General features: G+C 42.6%; 1 protein-coding gene across 1 annotated transcript in view; it reads left to right on the top strand.

Moving 5' to 3' along the window:
• TRHDE (thyrotropin releasing hormone degrading enzyme) overlaps window positions 1-26,461 on the top strand; it is a 253,931-nt gene that overhangs the window by 8,352 nt on the left and 219,118 nt on the right. The window contains exon 2 of the mRNA XM_066634507.1: window positions 8,585-8,858. Within this exon, the coding sequence (XP_066490604.1) occupies window positions 8,585-8,858 (274 nt within the window). The remainder of the gene's footprint in view (window positions 1-8,584; window positions 8,859-26,461) is intronic.

Here is a 26,461-nt window from a genome sequence, read left to right as displayed (position 1 = left end):
TGGGAACCACATTAACAGAATATTAACAGGACTGTGAAATTCACCATGTCCTCTAACGTGCGTACTCATGGACAAGATGGAATCTATAAATTCTTACATGGAACTCATCCCTTAGCCAACTTTTCAATAGCACAGTGATTTTAGCAGAGACTTACCTCACTGTGAAACTTCATTGTTCTAGTAAACTCTAACAGTGGTTCTCAAACTTTTAGCACTGGTGTTATGGGAAAATCCCCCATTTTATTGTATTTCTGGTTATGCTACTGTGATATCAAGAACAGGCCTTCATATATGGATGCCAGCAGGCAAAATGAACTATTCTCTCAGAAAACACTGGCCTACAGGCCTCATTCCCACTTTGGTCAAGCTCAGATTCTTGGTTGTGTATTCCCTCTTCTCCCCTCACAATCACACATCCTGGAAGGAAACTGATATCTCTAGCTGAATGAAACTCAGTAATCCTGTCAGACAGTTTTCCATTGTATTTTCAGTTTGTGTTTGCTTTCCTGAATGCAATCCCAGTAACTTCTGTATTTTGCATCAAAACATTGGATTATATCTGTATTTTGCATTAACTTAGGTAAACCTCACGTAAAGTTGCTAGACATCCTCTGGCACCAAAGAGCTAATACGTGTTTTAGCTGACACTGCTAGCCCTGTTTACCTGCATCCTGGTTGATTAAGAGGCATTGCCTCCATTTACACCCAAGTTCCCTATTGGTACATAAAAATCAAGCACCCTAAGTTACACATTTATCCCCCAAACATTCTGCTTACGTATAAGCAACTTTTCATTATCCTTAAATACTAAGGAGGTTTGACTAGCAAATTGTCACTCTCCTTAGTGCCCAAACATGGAGTCACACTCCTGAGTGCCCTAACACGGGGTCACTCTCCGGGGTGTCCACACATGCTGCTCACAGACCAGACATCCAGACAGGTAGCTATGTCTTGCGCTTTGAACTCTTTCTCTTCCCTCACCTCTCTTGTTTCCTTCTCTCCCCATTTTTAGCTAGCAGCTGGGGTTGGCAGAGCAGGAATCCCTGACATCCTTCCCTACCATTCTTCTTTCTGATTTCTTCGGATGCACCAAATACACTCACACAACACTGCACTCACCACTTTAGGACACTCTGGTTAGGACACTACAATAGTCCTTTACTGATTCCTTTTGGATACCTATTTTGTGTCCCTTTTAATAAAGCTGTAATCATTTATTGGAATATTTCTCTCAGTCTCTTCTTTAAGTAAAGGGAATTTCTGCAGAATGCTGGTTTGCATCCAGTCTCGGGTCCCAGTGTTCCAATAGACCAGGTGTACTAATTCCCTTAAACAACTAAACGAGGCTCTTTTGGTAACAAAATTAAGTGGTGGAGAATGCGGGCAGACATGTGTTAATCATTTCACATGTGTCACCAATAACACTTTTAAGTGGCAGAGAATTCAGCAGACACATGTTGCTCATTTCACATGTGATGTAACTAGCATTATTAATTGGTGGAGAATGCTTGGCAGGCATGTGTTAGTTGTGCCACATGTGACAGAGCTAACACAGGATCAGATAGTCGTTCTGCAGAGATCCTTTTGGAAAGTTTGGAAATGCCAGGAAAAACCTTGCTAAATGTCAAAGGAAGAAAACATAGGAAGTAGGAACATAGACTTGAGAAGCGCTAGACTCACAGACTTGTGATATATAGAGTAGGGTGCAGTATGTGAATGCAGACCAGGGAAAATAAGTAGTACTGTTAACCGTGGTACTGGCTAACAGTCTGCAAGAATCAGACCCTCCAGTATTCTTTAGACAGTTGTAACTGTTGCAGGACAGTGAATAATATGTCTTTTGCTCCTAAACCTGCTAAAAGGAGTCAACTATTTGTTGTCTTGAGCCAGCAGTCCTCAATAGGAGTTCCTTTCCAGTGTCCTTTAACTGAAGCAATTAGCAAGCACAGTAAGCATATATAAGAGAGGAAAAACAACATGAAAATGAGTGGTGAAAAAGCAGAAGGTAAAGAAACTCAGAGCTTGTACACAAGCTCGGGAATTAATTGTCTGGAGAAATGGTTAGGAAAAAAGGGACAGAGTCCTTGGGCATTAGGCTGTTTTGAAGACATTTGTGGAAAGATTAGTATTAGTAGTAGTATTTATATACCGCTTTTCAACTAAAAGTTCACAAAGCGGTTTACAGAGAAAAATCATTTGTCCTTGCTTAAATTATGTTACAGAATCAGACATTAATAAGGTCTACATAGCCATATAGATATAAAGATATATATATGTCTAGAAAATTAGCAGATAATTACAAGACTGTACATTTTATATTTACTATTAAAATTGAACATGCAAATACATTTAAATTAATTACAGATTAATATTTTTGAAAAAGAAAATAACCAAATCACTATAGTCAGTTACTAATGTTACTTACATTGATTTAAAGTTTTCTGAATATTTGACATGAATAAAGGTTTTCAGGCACCTATTTCAGATTAATCACATCTGTCTCTAACCCTTGGGGTCCTCACCACCCAGGTCTAATGGGAAAAGGTTGCGGTCGTCACATGGCTTCCTTTTTGGGTCAGCCAAGGGCCACAAAGGTCAAAGAGCCACTCATGGAAAGGCAACCCAGGGTCAGCAAATGGAACAGGCAGTCATCTTAGCCTCAAAGGACTCTTAATTGAAACATTGAGGTCTTTGTTAAGTCTATGTTAAACAATCACATTGCAAATAAACCATTCATATATTTACAAAATAAAATAACGAAAATTAAAGTTCATTTAGTTAATTACATTAAAAAGTTGAATACAAATTAAGAGCTAAACAATATTACTTTAATAGAAAGATGATTAATCTTTGTGAGGAATATAAAAAAAAAAACTAAGAGGAGAGAAGAAAGATGCTGTTTTTGCCAATGCTTTGTGGAATGGTATTTTGACATTTCAGTAAAGCATAAAAATCTTAAAGGAGTTTGATGGAGCACAGGATCAGTGGAATAACGAAACGGAGAAGGAAGAGGAGAAAATAGAAAGACTAGAATGTAGGATAGAAGATCTTAAAAGAGAGCTAGAGACACGATTAGAAAATTGTAAGAGAGCAGGAGATCCAGTTAGAGAAAAAAGATTGCTGAGTGTCATAGAGAACTAAAGGTACAGCTAGAAAGGAAAGATGCCCAGATAGAAGAACTCAGGAGAGATCAGAAGCAGCAAGAGGAGAAATTGCAGCTGCAGCTTACTGACCTTGCCCGAGTCAAAGCCAGACAGGAAACTGAGAAAGAGGCTAGAATAAGTGATCTGACCAGGCAATTACAACATTACACAAATGAACATGCCATTTACACCATGGAAAAGAGAAAGTTAGTAGAAGAGTATGCGGAGGTTCATAAATATAAACAAGAAAATAGTAAGCTGAAGGAGGATCTAGAACAGACTAGAAACCTAGCGGTAAAACTCATGACCCAAGCCCAGCAAAACAAACAGGCTGTAAGCCATGTGAGTTGCCAGAACCAAATACAGCAATTAAAAGAGGCTTTGAATTCCCATAAGGCAGCCATTGCAGCAGTCTATGCGAGTGGAGCCGAAGAAACCTTTGAATCAGAGTAAATCTTACCCTCTGATTCAGTGCCAGAGTCTCCATTTAACCCTCATTGGGAAGGAGAAGCACAGTGACCAGTTAATCCAGTTACCACACGGCACATTGTGGCTAATAATAATATCACCAATGAAGTAGTTTATGCCCCATGGAAACCCTCAGAATTAGAAGCGGTTGCCAAAGAATTAGGTGCTCTATCAAAAGGTAACTGCCTTGATTGGATGTTCAAAGTTTACAGGTGCTATCCCAATTTAACAGGGACAGACCTCACTCCCCTAGCACAAAGATGTGCAAAGGGACATGACAGTGCAGCTCTGGATAGTCTTGTGGCTGCCCAGAACCTGCCTGGCTTGGAAATGCTCCCTTGGATGAGATTAGTCTTGCACACCTTGAAACCAGGCACCTCAGTGCCTAAACTCTATCATAACACTGAACAATATGAAAATGAGAGCCCAGATGCTTTCTTAGAAAGAAAGAAATTGATGGCTGTGCTAGCTGGTGCGGTCCCTCAGTTAGGGGGGCAGTATGACTTTGATATACCAGATTTCACATCTGGCGTTTATGATGCTTTAAATAAGCAAACTAAACTTCATCTTGGCCTAATCAATACTATCCATCTGACCTACGCTATTCTGCAACTTAAACTTGATCAAGCATCTGAATTGATGCGTATTACCAGAATGGGGTGTGCAACACACAAACAAAGGGAAATTCAAGAGGAACCAATCCAGTCAGTAACCTTCTCTAATTATGGTCCTCATTCCCGATTTAGAGGTACCAGCAATAAAGGTCAAAATTGGGAGAGAAATGGGAACAAGAAATTCAATTCATTTAACAGTCAGAATCAGGGCAGAGGAAGAAGCAACTCCCCTGAGAGAGACAATGAACTACAGGCATCTAAAGCTTTCCTAAGGAAAAGAGTAGCGGAGAGAGGAGTTTCTAAAGAGTTCTGGGAAAGAGCTAATCTGCAGCAGTTAGTCACAAAATACTGCCCCAAAGCCCCTGAGCCTGTAGCAGCTGTCCAACAGGTAGAGCCATCTGTCTCAGAACCAGCTGCCCCTATGATGCATATCATTTCTTGCCCCTCAAAGACCCCTTTTAGCAAACATCAAGTTTATTTGACTATCAATGGGAAAAAGATACGAGGACACGTAGATTCTGGAGCCAGACTGACCTCAGTTCACAGAAATTTGGTAGAAGCATGTCAGCTTTTGCCTGGGGAAACATATAGGGTCAAGCCTTACGAAAGTCCTGAGATTTCTGTACCTAAAGCAAGAGTGCAGTTAGAATTTAGAGGCTGGAAAGGTACACGTATTGTGGCTGTACACTCAGACACGCCCACATCAGTTCTTTTAGGACAAAATTTTTGTGATGTTTTGGACAGGCAGAAAGCTGCAGCCATTGGAAAGTGTAATAGAGAAGCTCCAGTTGGCAGAAATCCATATGGACAAGCCATGGCTTCTAAAGCAGCAAAAGGAAGAGAGCATCCTTCAGGCATCTCTTCCATCAGCCAAGAAGCTAAAGCAGGAGAAATAACTTCCAAGCCTAGAATTAGGGAGAAAGGAACAATAGGAAGTGGAAGATTTCTAGCAGCACTCTGAAGAAGACATTATCGTGTTGAAGCAAGGACTGAAGCATGTGTGTATTCAATGCATTTTTAAATCTATTAAAAGGTCTTAATAACATTTTTGTCTCTTTGATGCTAAAAGTCAATAGATCATACTGGCCATTGGAACTCCCTGCCACTGTAGCCAGCAGCTGAAGCTTGAATCACAATGTTTCCTTAAAACTTTGTAGGTTTCTCAAGTATACTATGCAAGAAACCAGTCAGTGTTGCTAAGGAAAAGGAAAGCAGGAGGAACTCTCCTAACCTTTGTGCCTCAGGGCATGCACAGAGTGCAAAATATCAGCAATCTTTTGTTTTAACCCTTTTTGTTTCAACAACAAGTAAGAAAAAAAGCATTTGCTCTCAAGAGAAAGACTAAAGGTTTCTAAAGACAAGGTTTTTAAACCTTGTTTCCTTTACAGGATATCTGTACACATTTTATTTTGTTTGATATAGTACCCCATTTTGCCTGTTGTATGTCACCCGCAACAGACACTTTTAACTGATGGACAGTTCGAGAATCAGGACGTTTATCAGCCCTCCTGACTCTCAGTCAAGTCCAATTAATATAAAACTTCCAATTGGCTATTCAATACTAATCTGCCACTGCAGCACAAATTGGGTGATAAGAATTTCTAAAGTCTTTGTCTCACAATCCCTATACCCTATTCATGTAACCTCTATTCATGTAAATGAAAACCCAACAAGTGTACCTCATGTGTTCTGACCCAAGGAAGGCATATCCTGAGATGCAGTGAGCAGAAAAAAAGGTTTTGCTTGAAGAAACATTTCTCCATGGACTTAAGAGCTGAAACCAAACCAAACTCCAAGCAAGACAGTTAAAAGTTATTTTTATTAAAAGTTATTTTTTTTAATGTGTTTACTCTTGTTTTACACTCAGAAATCCTGTAACGTTTCAGCATTATCTCGTGCAGTGATGTCTTTAGTATCTAGGCAGGGAAATGAAGCCAGTGCAAATGCTGCCTCAAGCATCCTGTTGGAGGACATGAGTTGAGCGCTATGTGGACCTCACACCCCTGGAACCTTGTCGTGAACTGCAAGACAAGCTGGATCCATGCTTTGTTTGACTGTACTTCATAATGGAAGCAGCATGGCTGTCAGAACAATCTGACTCCTCACTCAGCCTGCAGACTCTCTCAGCGAGACAGCAAGGTGATCACTGAGCCATGGCAACGCTCCGTATGGACAGGTCCATGTATGGAACGGGATCCACACACTTCTCAAGTTCAAGCTGTACCAGATGCCACCCCTTGGAGGAAGACAACAACTTCGCCACCCTGATGCTGGAGAAAAGCAGATTTTGTACCACTCACTAGACACAATGCATGATACTAATAAGCTGTGTTATAAGCATACACGATTTCTTGGATGAGGGAGAACCAAATGAGTGTCAGAGGAATCAGGATATAAAGGCTTTAAAGTACTCTTGTCCATAAGTAAAAGTTAGTAAACACCATGTGTTTACCATCAATCATAAGTGGATTGCCATGATACAGGTAGGCGTATCCACTTGTGCAATCAGATATCCTATTTCATAGAGGGTAATGGTTTTGTATGGCAATCCTAATATCTTCAGCATGCCACATATCTCTTAAATATGTTATTTTTGAGTAGATTTAGATAAAAATTTTGTATAATATTCATCATTTAACTTAAGAATATGAAATTTAGAAACTGCACCAGCAAAATACAAGGGAAGCATTACCGACAGAGGGAAGAGTAGCTTCCTTTAAATTATAATATTGATAAACCTATGGAAAGAGATTACAGGGAGAGCCCCGTATCTGTGGAATCTATGCCTGCAGTTTCACTTAAGCATGGATCCAAGGCCTACGGGGCTACTTGGATCTGCAACAGCTATTTAGCTGGTGCAAATCCAAGTAGTCCCTGTAGGCTGCCAGGCTAAATGTGCACTGCTGCTGCTGCTGATCTCACCCCTTCCTAGCCCCGATCATCCCCTGTTCTACCCTCCCCCACCCCAAAATGCCCCTCCTTATCCTAGGAACATCCTCTTGCCACTTACTTCCCCCCATGCCGCCTGGCACAAAGTCAGTTTCTGGGCACTGAGCCGGCACGGGCCTCCAAGCTGGCCCAGCTGACTTCTGAGTTGGTGGAAACCTGCTTGAGGACAGGTTTGCAATGCTTGAGATTACTTTAGGTCATCTTTAGGATTGGGCTGTTAAAGCATTTTAGTAGCATTTACATATCAACAGTTGGAAACAATGGTCCACAAGAGTATTCTCAAGTGAGAATATGTTACAAATCCCAAAGAAGCTTTTTCACTGTCAGTAGTGCAAAGGCCCCAGAGAATTCCCTGAAGGTAATTAAATAATTGATGTAATATTAGACCAGGGTGATTTTGTTTTACTTTATGGTAGAAATACTTCACAGGAGTTAATACAGGAGTAATTGGTTTGTTTTTAGCTTTTGAAGGCTGCCTTGAGGGCTTTTTAAAAGCATGTTAATAGGATGTATACAGGTCACTATACATACAGATAGATGGGAAGACGGAAGAATTTCTTTGGTGCTTAAGAAAACTTTATTATGCTTGTAATACAACAGGGGTGTCCAAAGTTTTTGGCAGGAGGGCCACATCATCTCTCTGACACTGTGTTGGGGGCTGGGGGGAAAAAGAATTAATTTACATTTAAAATTTGAATAAATTTACATAAGTTTACATAAATGAATATATTAAAGATGAACTTATATGATTGAATGAAGGTCTTTCAATACTTCAAGACCTATAAAAGGCCTTGCACAAAGCAAGGCTGGCCTTTCCTTTGCTGCCGCTACTGCATCACAGACGTGAAACAGGAAGCAGTGGAGGGAGCCCTCATCCCGCAGCTCATGCAAGAGGTCAAACAGTCACCCTCACGCTGAGAGCAGTTGCGTTGCGTCAGTGTGGGCTCCAACAAATCTCTGGAGGGCCAGAGGCTCATTGGAGACTGGGGGCTCCCTGAGGGCCACGTTGAGAGTCCTTGAGGGCCACAAGTGGCCCCAGGGCTGGGGTTTGGGCACCCATTATACAATATAAGAAACAGTATTTTAATGACAGTAACTTTGTTGCTAGCAAAATGCATTGCTTTCCATTATGCATCCATTTGTGCAGTGTCATGTACATAATTAGCAGTTATTCTAAGCTGAAGTGGTAGTCCAGAGTAAATGGTGTTAAGTAGAGCATGTCTACTCACATGTGAGTTCAATGGGGCTTACTCCCAGGCAAAAGCGCATAGGGTTGCAGGCTAAAATGCTTCACAGTAGCATTACTCTGCATGATGTACCATGTTCTTTGTTTCTCTGCATCATGTTATAGCAACATCTCTGCTTCATGCATCAAATAGAATTATTCATTCTGTTTCTTTTTGTCTCCAGGTTTCTTGCGGTTACGCAGTTCTCTCCTACCCATGCCAGAAAAGCCTTTCCTTGCTTTGACGAGCCTATCTACAAGGCCACATTCAAAATCAGCATCAAACATCAAGCAACCTATTTATCTTTGTCCAATATGCCTGTGGAAACTTCTGTTTTTGACGAAGATGGATGGGTTACGGATCACTTTTCACAGACTCCGCTCATGTCCACCTATTACCTAGCGTGGGCTGTCTGCAACTTTACATACCGTGAGACTACTACGAAGAATGGTGTTGTAGTAAGTATTCTTAAAGGCTTTTAGATCGCATACGTGCATTGAAAAAATTTCCTTTTTGGAATGGAAATGCCATGTTTAGGTAAATCTGCTTGCTTGTTCTTTTGTTCAGTTGTTGTTTTCATATCTCTTGAGACAGTGGTCATTTCTTTTCATTTTTAGCTACAAAGGCAGGAAGACCTTGTAATGTTCATAGGCCAGTCCTTATTAAACCATTTTTGCCCGACGTTGCATATATGCAACAGGGATCAAACATGTACACCCGTGGGCTGGACAGAAATGTTAAAGCTGCCATAATTCAAGTAGAGGAAAAAGAGTGCATAGGATTGGGATGAAAACACCTGCCTCAGACATCTATCACAGTTTTTATACCTGTTAACCAGATGTTTGCCAGAGGAATTGGTCTGTCTTTAAAAGTCACATTTTAAATCGCATGGGTGATAATGAATGGTTTTTACAAATAACTGCTATAAACAGTACTTTAAATGGTTTTAACCATGTGTGCAGTTAGAGTGGTTAGGAATAATACAAGGGTCCTGGTGGAGCAGACCAAGACCCACTTGATTCAGCATCTTGTTTCATGCAGTGGCCAGCCAGATGCCTCTGGGAAGCCTGGAAGTGGGCCATATTAAAATAACTCTCCCCCCTTGTTGCTTCCCAGCAACTGGTAGGCACTAGCATGTTGCCTTTGACGCTCAAAATAGCATATTGCCATCATCAGGGCCTCTGGGAGGAATTTGATCAGGGGGGCCAAAGTTTCTTTTGGGCCTCTTCCCAAAGGGGGAGGGGGTGAAAAGTGGGGGCAAGATGGTGGCAGAACAGACAGAATGGGGGCATGAAGGAGACAAAACAAGACAGGGAGAGGGTAGCAATAGCTGGAATAGACTTTGGCAGTTCCTGACGTGGAGCCCAGATCTACTTGCCCATGTTGCATTGGCAGCTAGATAGAGTACTGTAATACAGAAAACCAAACACACTCCTAAGTCTCTGTAAAATCGTTGCAGAAAATTGGCATCATCATATTTAGGCTCACGCTAGAATGGAAAGTGGACCAAAACATACTTCTGCAGCAGCTGTAGTCCCGCAGCTGGGTCGCGGAGCTCCTATACACCCCTTCATGCGAAGCAGATCCATAAGCCAAAGAGCTATTCTAGAAGGCCAGTTTCCTTTCAGGTTTGACACTGTGTTAAGGAGTGTCATGTATGCTTTCCTGGGCCTGGTGCATGTGGCTTGCGGAGTAGCTGCAGCTAGTTGTTCCAACATACTCTGTGGTACGAGTGGTATCCAAGCATACACCCGTTAATTTTGTATTGTATTGTATTGTATTGCAATCAAACAGTTCTCTTTTCTGAGTATTCACATTTTCTGTACTAAGAGAGTTCATTATGGTTCAGGGCTTGCTAAGTGGGGAGGCAGCATGTCTGTAACATGTGAAAGCAGTGGTAAGATGACGAGTGACAAAAAACTGCAGCTGGAATTCCACTAACCAGCTACATTTTTGCTGTACAGAAGTCGCTATTATTTATTATAAAGTTCTGAATGTTTAATTTTGCCACAGATTTTTCCTCGGCACCAATTCAATTTATCTGTAGGACTGGAAAGCAATATTTCTGAAGGGGCTTCTAGCCATGCTCTTGCGTTGTGGTGAATGACTTTGCAATGTTGTGTCGCCTATGTACACAAAATTGAAAAAGCTTATCCTTTATAAGACAATTTGCAAGTACGACTTTTCCACCCAAGCCCTCACCTTGTTCCTTATATGGAAGGAAGCATTCTGTTGCCCAGAGTTGCAAGTTATGTTTATTGGCAGGAGTCCAAAAGTTGATATATGCATTAAAAAAAAACCCAAACCTTCTTTATGTCAGTTTTGTTTTGTTTACAAATAACAACTGCAGAACTGAGTAACAAGCCAAAATATACATCAGAAATTCTGCCATCTAAATAGTTTATTAAATAAAATATTCCTGCCAACTTACATCTCTGTTGAATGCTCAGAAAAAAAACCTGTTCCTTCACACTAAACTGAATCCACATCACAAAAATAGATTTGTGTTCAAAGTAGAATTGCAGATTGAGGCTTGTCTTTTCATATATTCCTATGAGAAATATCCAGTTTTTAAAAGCACTGGAATCTGTAACTTCTTGTTCTTCTGTCCTGTGGTGGTGCAAGAACGACATGAAAGAAATTAGAGTCTGAGGATGGGGCTTTTCTTATGCATGTTTACACAGAAGTAATGTTCACCAGGGCTTAGTGAAAGCACCTGGGGTTTCAGCCTTCATTGTTTTTTGGGCTGCACAGCAGGACCAATATCGGGGAAGTCGCAATCTGTTGGACCATCAAATTGAATTACATAATTTCTCTCTCTTTCCACCGAGGATAGGAAAAGTAGGGTGGGAATTGTATTTCAGAAATATAATTCTTGCATAAATATGCCACATCTTGAGGATTGGGCTGGGTGCGCGTTTGACTTTGGTTGGAACACTATCTAAAACCAAATAGTCATCCTTTTCAGAGTCGTCCAGCCAAAGGGGAATGACTGGCTATAATACATTGATTTAAGGGCATGGAACTTGGCACTTGCCTGGTTAGTTTTACTTTAGTCATGTTGATTAACGACTGAAGATTGTCCAAAAATACTTGTTGGTTCTGCTGTGTAGTCCAACGAATAGATGAAGCCTGCATTCCCAGGTACTTTTACTAAGCCCTGGTGAACGTTACTTCTGGGTAAACATGCATAGCAAGGGAAAAGCCCCATCTTCAGACCTTGTCTAATTTCTTAGACAAAGGTAGTTCTTGCGCTGTCACATGCACCACAGGTTGAGTAATGACTTAAGGTTGTCCCAGAATAGTAGTATATTTGTATTGGCAACCTTCAGTCTCGAAAGACTATGGTATCGCGCTCTGAAAGGTGGTTCTGGCACAGCGTCTAGTGTGGCTGAAAAGGCCAATCCGGGAGTGACAATCCCTTCAACACCGGGAGCAAGTGCAGTCTGTCCCTGGTCTGTCTCCCTGGCTATGGGCCTTCCTTCTTTGCCTCTTAGCCTCAGACTGTTGGCAAAGTGTCTCTTCAAACTGGGAAAGGCCATGCTGCACAGCCTGCCTCCAAGCGGGCCGCTCAGAGGCCAGGGTTTCCCACTTGTTGAGGTCCATCCCTAAGGCCTTCAGATCCCTCTTGCAGATGTCCTTGTATCGCAGCTGTGGTCTACCTGTAGGGCGCTTTCCTTGCACGAGTTCTCCATAGAGGAGATCCTTTGGGATCCGGCCATCATCCATTCTCACGACATGACCAAGCCAACGCAGGCGTCTCTGTTTCAGCAGTGAATACATGCTAGGGATTCCAGCACGTTCCAGGACTGTGTTGTTTGGAACTTTGTCCTGCCAGGTGATGCCGAGGATGCGTCGGAGGCAGCGCATGTGGAAAGCGCTCAGTTTCCTCTCCTGTTGTGAGCGAAGAGTCCATGACTCGCTGCAGTACAGAAGTGTACTCAGGACGCAAGCTCTGTAGACCTGGATCTTGGTATGTTCCGTCAGCTTCTTGTTGGACCAGACTCTCTTTGTGAGTCTGGAAAACGTGGTAGCTGCTTTACCGATGCGCTTGTTTAGCTCGGTATCGAGAGAATGTGTGTCGGAGATCGTTGAGCCAAGGTACACAAAGTCATGGACAACCTCCAGTTCATGTTCAGAGATTGTAATGCAGGGAGGTGAGGCCACATCCTGAACCATGACCTGTGTTTTCTTCAGGCTGATTGTCAGTCCAAAATCTTGGCAGGCCTTGCTAAAACGATCCATGAGCTGCTGGAGATCTTTGGCAGAGTGGGTAGTGACAGCTGCATCGTCGGCAAAGAGGAAGTCACGCAGACATTTCAGCTGGACTTTGGATTTTGCTCTCAGTCTGGAGAGGTTGAAGAGCTTTCCGTCTGATCTGGTCCGGAGATAGATGCCTTCTGTTGCAGTTCCAAAGGCCTGCTTCAGCAGGACAGCGAAGAAAATCCCAAACAAGGTTGGTGCAAGAACACAGCCCTGCTTCACTCCGCTTTGGATGTCAAAAGGGTCTGATGTGGAGCCATCGAAGACAACAGTGCCCTTCATGTCCTTGTGGAAAGATCTGATGATGCTGAGGAGCCTGGGTGGACATCCAATCTTGGGGAGAATCTTGAAGAGGCCGTCTCTGCTGACCAGGTCGAAAGCCTTTGTGAGATCTATGAAGGCTATAAAGAGTGGCTGTCGTTGTTCCCTGCATTTCTCCTGCAGTTGTCTAAGGGAGAATACCATATCAGTGGTGGACCTGTTGGCTCGGAATCCACACTGCGATTCTGGATAGACGCTCTCTGCAAGTACCTGGAGCCTCTTTAGTACAACTCGGGCAAACAGCTTTCCTACAACGCTAAGGAGAGAGATGCCGCGGTAGTTGTTGCAGTCACCCCTGTCACCTTTGTTCTTGTACAGCGTGATGATGTTTGCACTGGAGAGGACACTGGAGAGGACACTCCACTGGAGAGGACACTCCAACTTCGCCATACGGCGTCGGCACAACACGGGAAGCAGCAGTTTACCGGTTATAAGTCTTTGCTCGATTGGCGTAGAGCATGACGCCAGGGGCTGCTTCCGACGGTGGGAGAGATCATTGCATCTCATTGGGCAGCTACCGCCCGCCTTAAGCTGGGCAGTCCCCAGCCAGTAAGGTGTTGCCTCGCCACGGTCCGTTAACCTCATGGGGTGCGTGGGGTTTAGGGTGAAAGCCGACAAGCGGATCGACAACTCTGCACCATGCAACAGAAAACAGAAAACTACTGCCCTAAAGCTGGGCACCTGGAACGTTAGGACAATGACACCTGGCTTCTCTGATGACCTGCAAGAAATAGATGACGCACGCAAAACAGCTGTCATCGACATGGAGCTGAGCAGACTGCAGATGGACATCGTCGCCCTTCAAGAGACTAGGCTGCCAGATTCCGGATCTGTCAAGGAGAGAAATTTCTCATTTTTCTGGCAGGGAAAACCACCAAACGAAACCAGGGAACATGGCGTTGGCTTTGCGGTCAGAAATACCCTGCTGAAATCCATCATCCCACCTACTGTGGGAAGTGAAAGAATTTTGTCCCTGCAGCTCCAGTCATCAGCAGGACCTATCACTCTCATCAGTGCTTATGCACCGACTCTGTCGTCTCCAGCAGAAGCCAAAGACAAATTCTATGATGACCTGGCCACCACTGTCAAGAAAATCCCTGTAAAAGAGCCATTGTTCATCCTCGGCGATTTCAATGCTAGAGTTGGTGCTGATAACAGTTCATGGCCCACTTGCTTAGGTCAGTTTGGCACTGGGAGGATGAACGAAAATGGCCAACGCCTGCTAGAGTTTTGCTGTCATCACGGTCTCTGTGTCAGCAACACATTCTTCAACACAAAGCCCCAACATAGAGTCTCTTGGAGACATCCAAGATCAAAGCACTGGCACCAGCTCGACCTGATCCTCACCAGACGCTCCAGCCTTCCCAGCATCAAGATCACACGCAGTTATCATGGTGCTGCCTGCGACACTGACCACTCCCTGGTGTGCAGCAGAGTGAAACTGCAAACAAAGCGACTGTATCACACGAAAAAGGAAGGAAGACCTCGCATTGATACCAGCAAGACCCGGGATCAGAGAAAAGTGGAGGAATTTGCACAAGCGCTTGAGGAATCTCTTCCAGGCCCGGCCGACGCAAACGCATCCAGATGTCCCAGAATATTCCACAGAATATTCCCCATCCATACATGATAATTTGAGGGATCATTTAGTGGCTTCACTAAAATTAGTGGTTTCATCTTAATTCATTGCTTCCTGCCAAAGATCTGTGGTTAATTATGCTATATCATACTTGTAGTGGCCGTGTACGACTTAAGTGTTTCTTCAGTTAGGGAAAAGAAGTCATTTTGCTCCATAGACCAAACACTTACACTGGCCGGGCTTTGTTTTACCGGTAGCTGAATGAGAGCTCATGGCTTGCACTTGAATAGGTCTCGGATTCTGTGAAGTAAAGAGCAATGATGCATGAGCACATTAATTTGCAATAACATTGTAAAAATATTGTGGATTAACAAAGCTCATCTTTCATGGGCTTTGGCTCATAGAAGTTCATATAAAACAAAACATCAGGTGCAACTCTTCCATGCGCTTCCAGCATAGAGATACATCAGTGCTCACTAAAGTGCACCTATGCATATGAGATAAGGACTGTTAATTTTTAAAACTTCAAGCCTCTGTGTGGATGGGAGTTGCCATTTACTGCTGCACCAATTGGGGCGTGTAATGTCATGGGCTGCAGTCACTTGTGAGTGACAAAAGTTGCATACACTTCACTAGGTTAGCACATCAGGCTGTTTGGCTTATGGGCCTGAGTGGTTTTTGCTGCTGAGCAATAGGAATATATTATATAGCTGTGCTCCACTCACCTCCAGAGGGCTTTCTGTAGCCCACAGAGGCCATGCGCATCCACCTGCTGCCTCTGTGGGTTTCAGAATGCCTCAAAGAGGCAAAAAACCACTACTACTGGTTTCCTTCCAGTAGGCTTTTTTTTTTGGCCTTTTCAGCCTTTCTGAAGCCTGCAGAGCCAGTGGGCAAATGTGCATGGCTTCTGTGGGCTTTAGAGCGCTCTCCAGAGGTGACCGGAGCATGGCTCCAGCAGCCTTCAGAGGGTTCAGGTGTGGTCAAGTCTGGCTCAACGCAGGTCCAGGTGACCTGTGTTGAGCCATATCTGTGAATATAAAATCCACCTGTAATCTGATATGCAAATAGTTATTCATAGAAATGTATGAAGGTTTGCATCTTGGAATAGATAGGCACTCACCATTTTGGGTTATTTTACTACAGGTAGTTCACAATCTTTTTTTGGAGATTCATAAAAAATTCTAGACACTGGGTGCTGTCATTCTGGTACTTCTATGAGCTTGGAAGTCATTAAAAAATCACAAACTTACTTCGCTCTTTGACGCAAAGCCAGTTTCCTAATAGCCATCCTTACTAATTCAGTTTTGCTGCAGTGTACAGTTTCTGACTAAGTTCTAGGTCACATACAATTCCCCAAGGAGCGACAGTGTTGCTCAGCAGAAATAGCTGGCTAGCTGTACATAGTATTGTTACATTTAGTGCAAGCATTTCTTTCAGTCGAAGTCAACAACATGTATGTATACACTATGAGGGTGGGTGGGATATACCCTGAGAGCCAACATGAAGAACTGGGTAGTGTAGCAGGTCGCAGACCGTGGGTCTGGGACCCACGAGTGACTTGTGACCCAATTTTTGTTGGGTCCTGAAACAGACAGGGCAGGTTAGGCTATGTGCATCAAGCATTAGACAGACTGCTACTTGCGAGGGAAACACTTCTAAGGCAGTGGTTCTCACCCTTTTTAGCCCGGGACCCACTTCTGAGAATGACAGTCTGTCTGGGGCCCACCAGAAGTGATTTCAGCAACCTGGAGGTGATGTCATAGCCAGAAATGACATCATCAAACAGGAAGTGACATCACTGGTGTTAGCGCCGGAAGTGATGTCATCAAGCAGGAAGTTCCTGGATAGAAACTCAAACTGTAAGTGACAAGAGATAGTATTCCAGCTCAGAAGCTTCTTCCAATTCTCCCTGCCCTTGCTACCATTGCTATCAAGCAAAAAATAAAACAACATCTGGAACAAAATATTTGTGTATTTATTTACTACTGTTTTCATTTCTGTCTTTAGTTACAAAATCTCAAGCTACTTCTTGTATTGCGCTTGAACCTTACAGACATTGATGTGCTATTGATACTGTGCTCAGCATTAGCCAGAAACAAGCGCACCCTACTCATGCACCTCTACAAGAAGTAGCTTGAGCATTTGTAAATAAAGGAAATAAAAACAGTAGTATCCCCCTCAGAAGGAAGATAAGCAGGGACGCTTCCCCTCATCTCCCCTAAGCCTAAGCATGTCTACTCAGAATTGACTCCCATTATTGGCAATGGGGTTTACTCCCAGGTAAGAGTAGACAGAATTGCAGCCTAAGAGGGAAGTAAAAAGAGGGGATTGGTGCACATCAGAGAAGCGGCTGGGGGAGCAGCACTCTCCCTGGGTACTCCCCCTCACATGCCAGGTTTGCCCCCCCGCTGCTCTCTCGGCAGCCAGGCTAACCCCTCACCCCTCAAAGATATAAAGAGAGGACCTGCTAGCCAGGGCAGGAAAGGATTGCGGCTTCCAGGCGATTTCAGAGAGGGAGAGAGGTCGTGATGCAGAGGACGAGAACGGTAGTGGGGTGGTGGCAGCAGTGATGCTGCTTTCAAGGCAGGCTCACAAGAGGGGAGATCACGTGGATCTGCCTCTTCTCACCCAAGCCCTGTGTTCAGGTCCCCGCCTACACTCTCCAGCCCAGTCCAGCTGCAGGAGGGGGGAGCTGCTCTGTCTTACAACCCCAAGGCAGCCCATCCCGTCAGGGCAGCGAAGCTAACAAAGGTTGGTGGGGAGAAGCCTGGCCGGCTGCAATTGGCCCCCCTGAGGGAAGCCTCCAAGTACAGAGGGAGGTCCAGCTGGAAGGCAGCTGCATGCTTACTGGGAGAAAGCGGCACGATGCTTTCTTTGCACATGTGCAAACCGTTCTTAATTACACCTCAATGCCCAGAAGCTTAAAATGGCGCCGGCTAGGTCTTTTGCCATCTTCCAAGATGGCTGCCGCCAACTTCTCGCGACCCACCAGAAATCGGATCGCGACCCACCAAATGGGTCCCAACCCACAGTTTGAGAACAGCTGATTTAAGCGGTATATAAGCATCCTCCTACCCATGCTCACATAATGTCTGTGGGCGAGATCATCTATTTCTATGGAGCCTGACTGAAATTATTGTATGGAGCTTTTGTAATTGTGATTGCACACAAGGTGCATTCTTTGATTCATCTGGGGATATGTCTGGGAGGATGGCACAGGAAGATCAATGAATGTATACTGGAAGGCACAAGTGAAAAAATCATGTGCCCTTGTGCTGCTTCTTGTCGTAACAATTTTACATTCTCATAATTCACTTGAAGGAATTTAGTTGTCCCCTCTTTGAGTATTTCGATGTCACCACAGAATTAATCCCAATCATGTTACTCTGTGATACTACTAGCTATATCTCTTGTCCATGCCAGTTTCAAAGATGCTGTTCCTCCAGCTTCTGTGAATCTCTTCATGCAAAGGTTTGTTTATATTTATTAATTACTACAGTATTTATATACCACCTTTCTTATCAGATTTTTATTAGACTTATTCAAGATGGTTTACACGGGCAGGCTTGTCATAAACCCCGTGCAGGTTATTACAATATTCTATTCATATAGAATCGTTCATTCTCCAGACAATGACCCCTTTCTCACAGAGGGTTATCACAACTTGTCAGTGACTTCTGGTCTCCGATCCAAACATGACTGAGCTGATCACATTCATCTTCTTTGTGCAGGGAGCAGCTCAAACCTCTGAACCACATCTCCTGCTCCAGTTGCATGAATCTTTGGATCTTGCCTGGTTTATCATTTTTTTCTTTGTTTTTCCTGCAATTCCCAAACCTAGATCCATCCTTAGAAGGCAAGGCATGGGCTCAGGGCAGCTCAACCAGTGTCAGGGCTCTTTATTATGGCCATGAAAGTGCAGGGCCCAGGGCAGCCATCCCAGTTGTCTTTCCCAAGTGATGGCTCTGACCAAACCCAAAAGAATAATAGTCTGGTGGAACTTATAGTTCTCTCTCATAGGGTTGAGATCATTCTCTTTCTAGAATGGGGAATGTGCATGAGTTACTTTAAATGTATCATATGAGATGACCCCCCAAGCATAATACCATGCAAAGCTCTGTGCCCTAGTGGAGCAGTTCGTTATTGGCTGTTAATTTCATTGGCTGGTCCCATGTTCTGGTTTGTTGAATTAGCTATTGCAGATGTGATCTTTGTACAGTTCCATAGTGTTTCCATGTTACTGAAATCCTGTACTTTCATCATGTGTGTATTTGAACATGGCAGTTGTGTGTCTGCTGTCCAGTGTGTGCATTTTATTTTGATAGTAAGTGCTAACATGATTAGAGATACCTTGTTAATGATAGTGACAGGAAGAGAGCTTCCCCTTGTCTTAAGAATGGCTCCCTCTCTTGAGACTTTTTGGCGAGGCCTGAAAACCCTTCTGTTTAAACAAGCCTTCTGAGTTCTCAGCCTTTTTAACATCTTTTATATTTTTTACAGGCCTGATTCTTTTATGATTTGCTGCTGCTCTATGCTCTTTTTACCGGACTATTTTTTATCTGATTGCTGTTTTTATGATATGTGTTAATATGTTTTTATTTGTTTTAAATTATGTTTTTAATCTGTTTTAACCTGTTGTAAGCCGCCTTGAGTCCCTTTGGGGAGAAAGGCGGGGTAAAAATAAAGTTGTTGTTGTTGTTGTTATTATTCATGTTCTTTCCTCCTCTCTGGTAACAAAACCTTTAGTGTTTTGATTCTTCCCAGTTAAGTTCTGGCTGAGTTACTGCCCTGTTCGAGGCTTAGGAGGGACATGACTCTTGCTAGGATTTTTGCTTACCAGTAAAGAACTGGTTAGAATTTTAATGGGCCCCTAGAGTCTACCTTTGTGGAAGTCTAGATGCAAATGACAGTAGAGTAAAAGAGGCTGGCTGGTAGTGGGAGAAAATTTCAGGGGAAAAGTGACTGGAATGGTTATGTACTCCATTCCCTCCTGTTCTGGTTGGTCCTGAGTAAATATTGGATTGGGCCCCAGAATGTGGCTACAGGCTCCAAAAGGAATGTTGCTATGCACTCAAGTTTTCAGCTTGACTGCAATGAAATATTGTATTGTCCTCTTAGCGGCGCCAGCTTCAAAGCTTCAGCTGTAGAGAGTAGGGCTATTTGCCAATTAACTGTCTAGCCTCTGGGAAAAAAAAAAGAATAACTTGGAAGCATCTTTTAAAAAAATACTAATGTTTCTTCCTTTTTGTGCTGCTATACAGTATCTATATGAAATGGGCTATTAAGGGGGGAGACCTTTTGTAAGCCACAAATAATGCAAACAGAATGAAATATTTAGCAGAAGTTTTGTATGCTGTGCTAGAGTGTCAGTCACTAGCTGCTAAGAAATGAGTTCTACAAACATAATTCAATATCCATGGCAACATTTCATTCTGCTATTCATTTTTCTGTAATGTACAACAGAAATTCAATTTTTTTTTGTATTAAAAGTAAGCAATAAGAATACTAACCTTGGCAGGAAAGAGTTTTTGTTAACGACAGGGTGAGCGACCTGAGGCTCTGCCTTAGGTCTTTGCTTCCAACTGTTGGGCTATTAAAGTCTTAAACACCACCTCCACGAGTCATTATTATTACTATTATTACTATATTATTATTACTATTACTATTATTACTATTATTATTACTTCAGTAATAATCAATAAATAATGTTGAAATGGGTGTGCTTTAGCTGGCGCAAGTCTGAGGAGGGAGAAGGTGTAGGGACGCTGCGAAAACGTATAGGATCTGGCATGCACCATCACAACTGGGTCCACCACTCTGAGTCCCCATCCCTTCTCACCCTGTTTCATCCCCTCCCTACTCTCCCTGCTATCTTAGCTGCTCTGACAGCTGTCTGCTCCGTTGCAGCCCAATCCTGTTCTGGATTGGGTTATTTTTGATCCCTTTTGAGTCTCTTAGCAAGAATTTGCCTTCTTCCTGCTGCATACTGGATCAGTATTTTATAGCCATCTGCCACAATGCCAAGAGCTCAGTCAGTGACAATGGACCTTCACTTTACAGTGGGTTCACTTTACAATCAAATCACTTTGGGCTCTCTGTGATAAAACGAGGTTCACCATACGATACATTAGTCACTTTATGATGGGCTCACGATTGCCATCTACAGGACCTAACTGGTGATAGGTAAGCTAATTAGCAATGCGAATGCAAGCGTTTGGTAGCATCTCGGTCAGTAGCAGCATTTTTGACATCATGGATGTGTGTATGGTGGAAGGCAGGTACCTTCTAAATCACCTTTTAGAGATGGAAAAAGTTTAATTCTGTGGCATAAACGTCAACTTCTGAGGTCTTGGAATAAATTACCATAAACTATGCATTATTGGGTTCACATTACAATATAGGTGTACCCCCATATCAGTGGATCCCGTATCCAAAGTTTCCATTATTCATGGTTCAAAAATTCCCCCATTCCACATTCCCCTGAAAAGAAAAAAATGGTTGGCAACCTTCAGTCTCGAAAGACTATGGTATAAGCCTACAGCACCTGGTTTTCCCAGGCGGTCTCCCATCCAAGTACTAACGAGACCTGACCCTGCTTAGCTTCCCAGATCATGGTATAAGCCTACAGCGCCTGGTATTCCCAGGCGGTCTCCCATCCAAGTACTAACCAGACCTGACCCTGCTTAGCTTCCGAGATCAGACAAGATCAGGGATGTGCAGGGTAACAGTTGATGCAACAAGACAGTAATATCTGTCAAAATTAATTCCCCTGAATTCCCCTGAAAAGAACATGATGCTTAACATAGAGTTCATAAAGCTTAGTGTCACCTAATTTTCAGCCTTTCAACTTGTTTCCTGTGAGTACTTCCTGTTAGCATTTGAAGATAGCAAAGAATCAGTGAGACATGGAGAAAGTGACAGGAAGGCTGCAACCTCAGACAGATAAGTCATTTGCATGATAGGTGGGATTTTAAGGGCACTTTTTGTAGGGTCTGCTGCTATCTGCAGTGGCAGCTGGAACCTCTCCCCCACGGATACCAGAGGACCTCTGTGTTTTCACAATACAATGATCTACCTAGAACAGATTTACCATTGTAAAGTAAGGGTCCACTCTATATATGAAGCTTGAGGTTTTTTGCCCTAGAATGCAGGTTGACCATTCACCCAAATTGGAGAGATTCCTTTGTGAAGTGCCCCAATCTGCTTTGGTTTTTACTACCCTGAATAGTTTGGATTCATCCTCAAACCTGGCCATTTCACTGTTTACCCTTAAGACTCTAGAACATTTAAGTTAAAAACTGCCCAGTTCAGGACAAATGGGACCCCACTTTCTTCCTTCCTTCCATGAAAATTGCCCATTTATTCCTACTCCCTGTTTTCCATTCTTTAGTCAGTTACCAATCCATAACTGCCAAGTTTACTCAAGAGCCTTTGCTGAGAGACATTGTCAAAAGCCTTTGGAAGATGTTTAGCACAGTAATCACAGTGTGTCTATTATACCCTGTCTTCCCTGTATAAAGGCCCCCAAGGCAGCTTAGAAAACCAATTTTAAAACAATCCAAAATACCAACAATAATTTAAAACAAACTAAATTACCTCAAACCAGCAGTAAAAATCACAAATAAAAAGCAGTAACAATCAATAGATCTTAATTGCTATTAAAAGCTTGCTTTTACAAAAGTTGTGGAAAGTCAGTAGTAGATACTGTGACTATTTTTCAATAGATCTACTGCTGTGCATAGCCCTTTGACTTAATTATTGGGAGGTATAAAGATAGCGATAATGGAACTTTAATTTCTCCTATTGTACCTTGATTTATCTACTTTCCGTTTTGAGGAATAATCCTTTGTGAGGCCTGAGGCCTGGTTGCACTTGGCTTTCCCCTAATTTCTAACACGGAACTTGAGAAAGCTCTGCTGTCTCGGGAATGGCAGAGTTTGAATAGCGGTCAATGGCACCATCCATTTGGGGGATATAATATAGGCTTTATTTGTTATGTTGCTTGAAATGTGATGAGATGTTTCATTGGTAGGAGATGGCAAGGGAGGGGACATTGAGGGTACTTGGGTATGACCTTGGGGAAAGGTGGGCCCTTCAAACACTGAACCTTAAGGTAAATAAACACAACTTGGAGTTTCTCTAAAAAGCTGGAAGTGACTTTTTAATGCCTTATAACAGTGTTTCTCAAACTGTGGGTCAGGACCCACTAGGTGGGTCCCAAGAAAATTTCAGGTGGGTCCCCATTCATTTCAATATTTTATTTTTTATATGTTAGACTTTATTCTACCATTGTACGTGACTGCATTTGGGGAAATGTTACAGACCTGTACTTTTAACAAGCTACTATGGATGTTCTTTTAACAATGATAGTAAATGGGACTTACTCCTGAGTAAGTGTGGGTAGGACTGCAGCCTAGGATTGTTAAAAATGTACCTGCTTGATAATGTCACTTCCGGGCATGACATCACTTCCGGTGGGTCCTGACAGATTCTCATTCTAAAAACTGGGTCCTGGCGCTAAATGTGTGAGAACCACTGCCTTATAAGGTATTTGAAACGTCACTTCTGGTTTCACCGAGAAACTGGAAGTCACATTTTTTTACCTTACGACTCAGTCTGAACCTAGCAGAGGCTGCAGACGGACATTTGTGGCCTCTGTTGGGCTCAGAGGATCCTCCAGGGCTTCCCTGGGCCTCCTAATGCCATAAAAGGCATTAAAAACGTCACTTCGGTTTCATGGACACTTTGTGTTTTGAGCTCTGCAGCTCAGTCTGAGCCCTGACACTCATTCTTGGCCTCTGCTGAGCTCCGAAGGAGGTGCGTGTGGGAGGGGCCTGGGCCCGATCCACGGAAAACTGAATTCATGGGTACGGGATCTGTGGATATGCCCCTCCCCCCGTAGTCAGGGACAGGATAAGAACTCTCCCAAATAATCTACTCAAAATGGGAATTGACTACAACTGATTTTTCTTTAGAAAAACTACCTTCCTAAACAAAATTACATGTAATAACATCACTCTTATTGCTCCTGTTTGGAGCTAAATTTAGGGGTTGAGGTTAGACCGATTGTTTCTTTGAAATGACTGTAATTCAGGTCAAAAATGATTTTGTTGTGCATGGGATTTTACTATTTGATTCTTTGATCCACTCCTAGTCTTTTGAACAAAGTAGACACATGTGTAAATTAAAATAAATCTTCTGACATTTATAGGTATAGGTCTACTCAGAAATGAGTCTTACCATGTTAAGGAACTTATTCCCAACTAAGGAATTACTTGGGATTACAGCCTTGGTAAACAAAGAAGAGAAAGCAAATTTTTAAAAAAGCAAATGGTTGTGTGTTTAGCAGGAAAAGAAAAATCAAGCTTGCAAACCAAGTGCACAGAAAACTAAATGGGCGAAAACCCATGCATTGCAAACATAGAGCCTGTTATTGATCTCAATTTGAATTTGCAAACTGAATGTGCTAGGAAAATACTGTACACACATAGTGCTTAGGCTTTCAAAAAAATCTCCCCAGTCAGCATTTGTGGTATATGCAGTATTTAAATGTAAAATTTTATTATCATAAATTCTCTGCTGCTGTTTGTTTTGAATGTAATGGTATTTAATGGAAAGAGTTAGGTTCCACGTTTAAATCCTTCACCACTGCAAACAGAATATTTGGCAAAGGCAGAGAAGAGAATTTTCATTTGGGGTCAGTGATTTTGCAATCTGTCTCAAGTAAAGGTGAATTGACACAGTATATTAATAATGTGATAATTATAGTTATATCTGTCTGAAACTGCTATAATCAGTCATCCCATGATGAACCTCTTAGCATAGAACTTATTATTTTGAAAAGTTACCCAGCAATGGGAATTAATCAGGAAAGTAAGAAACATTTCAAGGGTTGACTGTTAGAGTCCAAGAGTTGCTTCCTCTAACCGTTGTTTTATTTGCTGGTATCAAGGTGATGGAATATTTTGGGGTACTTTGGAATGTTAGTATGTTAATGGATGTTTTCATTCTGTGTATAGGTTATAATTCATCACATTATAGGTTATAATTCATCACATTATAGCACAGTTCACTTTTCAAAGATTTTTTGGAGATGTGGGAGAAGCACCCCAAAGACTAGTCTGATCATGTTAAAGTAAAGGCAGGGGTCATGAAACTAGTTCATGTTGTCTTTGCCGCTCCATCGCTGTACAGGGAGTTACAGTGGAATGGGCTGTTAGAGTTCTACCATGTCCAATGAGATGCCTACTCACTGGTTTCTCTCCCTTCCTATATTATTAGGACCATCAGGGACTTGTGGCCCAGTAAGCTTTCTTTGATCTACTTTGCAGCAGATAGAGAATCTGTCTTGGGTCCAAGGGAATTACTCTTATTTTTTATTTACTTACCTATCTCCGTACTCATACTTGTATACATTTCTCTGGAATTCAGGATTGGAAAGGTCTGTACCTATAGAAAAAAAAAGGTTGAAACATAAATAACATGAGCCAAAAGCCAAATATTCTGCTTCATCCTTATCTGTATGCCTTTCTAATTATGAGGTCTATATGGTTACTTAACACTCCTTGTGGGAACAATTAACCACTGAACTAGATAATTCACCAGAAGACCAAAAACTACTTACTTAAACGTACCAGGCTGAAGCATTCACATTTTTGAAACAACAGATTATCTTGGCAAGGCATAACCTAGATCAGGGGGTGTCAAACTCATTTCATGTAGAGGGCCAAATAGCATTCATCATGCCTGCAGAGGGCTGGAAGGGATGTCATTAGGCAGGGAAGTGATGTCATTAAACAGGTCATAACCAAAAATAAGCACATTTTTCACTTAGGATCTCATCAGCTGCAAATGAGACAGAAGAGAATATACAGATCTTGATAACATTTCAAGATATTGCCCAGTTTTCATGTGGGCTTCCCTTTCAGCAGTAACACCTCAGCATTGTTCAGCAGCTGAGAACATGAGGGCTGGATAAAAGCTTCCACGGGCCCCATCCAACCCCCCCCCCCGGCTTTATGTTTGACACCCTTGACCTAGGCTGAGTTTCAAAGGCCATTGCAGGAATAATTCTCTTGTCATGCTAGTTTGGAGGGAGGGAACTGGATCTAGAGAGCAGAACCAAGATAGAAGACCTCCTATTCCGCAGGTTTCTCAAAAAAGATACTGATCACCTCTTAGAGAGGGTTCAGAAGACCACATTCATGGCATGCACTTTGGGAACACACTCATGCCCTCTTCTCTAAAGGGGAAGAGTTCTCTAAAGAAGGTGGTGGGCTTGGATTAACCAACCAAAATCATCTACTGCATCACCTTCTAGGATGGTATTCCAGAAGCCTAAATCCTTGGTGTTTCGTTTTTAATGCAAAGGCTTCTCCAAGTCTTCCAAAGCAAGACTCCAGAAATAAACACTTGCAACATAAAAATAGGTTCTGACATCTTCTACTCATCCCCAGATCTCTCTCAACATGTTGTGGCATGGAAATTCATTACCATTGGGTTTCATCGGAATTAACTATACCACTGAGTTCAGCTTTAGTTGTTGTTCCATCTTCTCCAGCCTTAACAGAAGAAGTTCACGTTTTGCTTGACAAAGGAGTCGTTGAACTCATCCTGTCTGCTCAGCCACATCACATTTTCTATTCCCATTACTGGTTCCATCTGGTTCCAAAGCCAGATAGTCAACCCTGTCCCATTTTGCACCCAAGCAGTCTTGGCTTATATATAAAAGCCCATCATTTCAAAATGTTGTCTCTTCATATTATATTTCCTTTCCTCTGAATTGGTAATTTTTTTAAACATATATTTTCATATCAAGATCAGACCTCAATGCAAACCATTTCTGGCCTTCATCATATTAGCACATGTCTTTCAGTATCGGAATTTTCGTTTAGGCCT

Source organism: Tiliqua scincoides, chromosome 7, assembly GCF_035046505.1.
Source record: "Tiliqua scincoides isolate rTilSci1 chromosome 7, rTilSci1.hap2, whole genome shotgun sequence".
Classification (NCBI taxonomy): domain Eukaryota; kingdom Metazoa; phylum Chordata; class Lepidosauria; order Squamata; family Scincidae; genus Tiliqua; species Tiliqua scincoides.
Note: the sequence above shows the minus strand (reverse complement) of the source record. Positions and strands in the feature narration are given on the sequence as shown.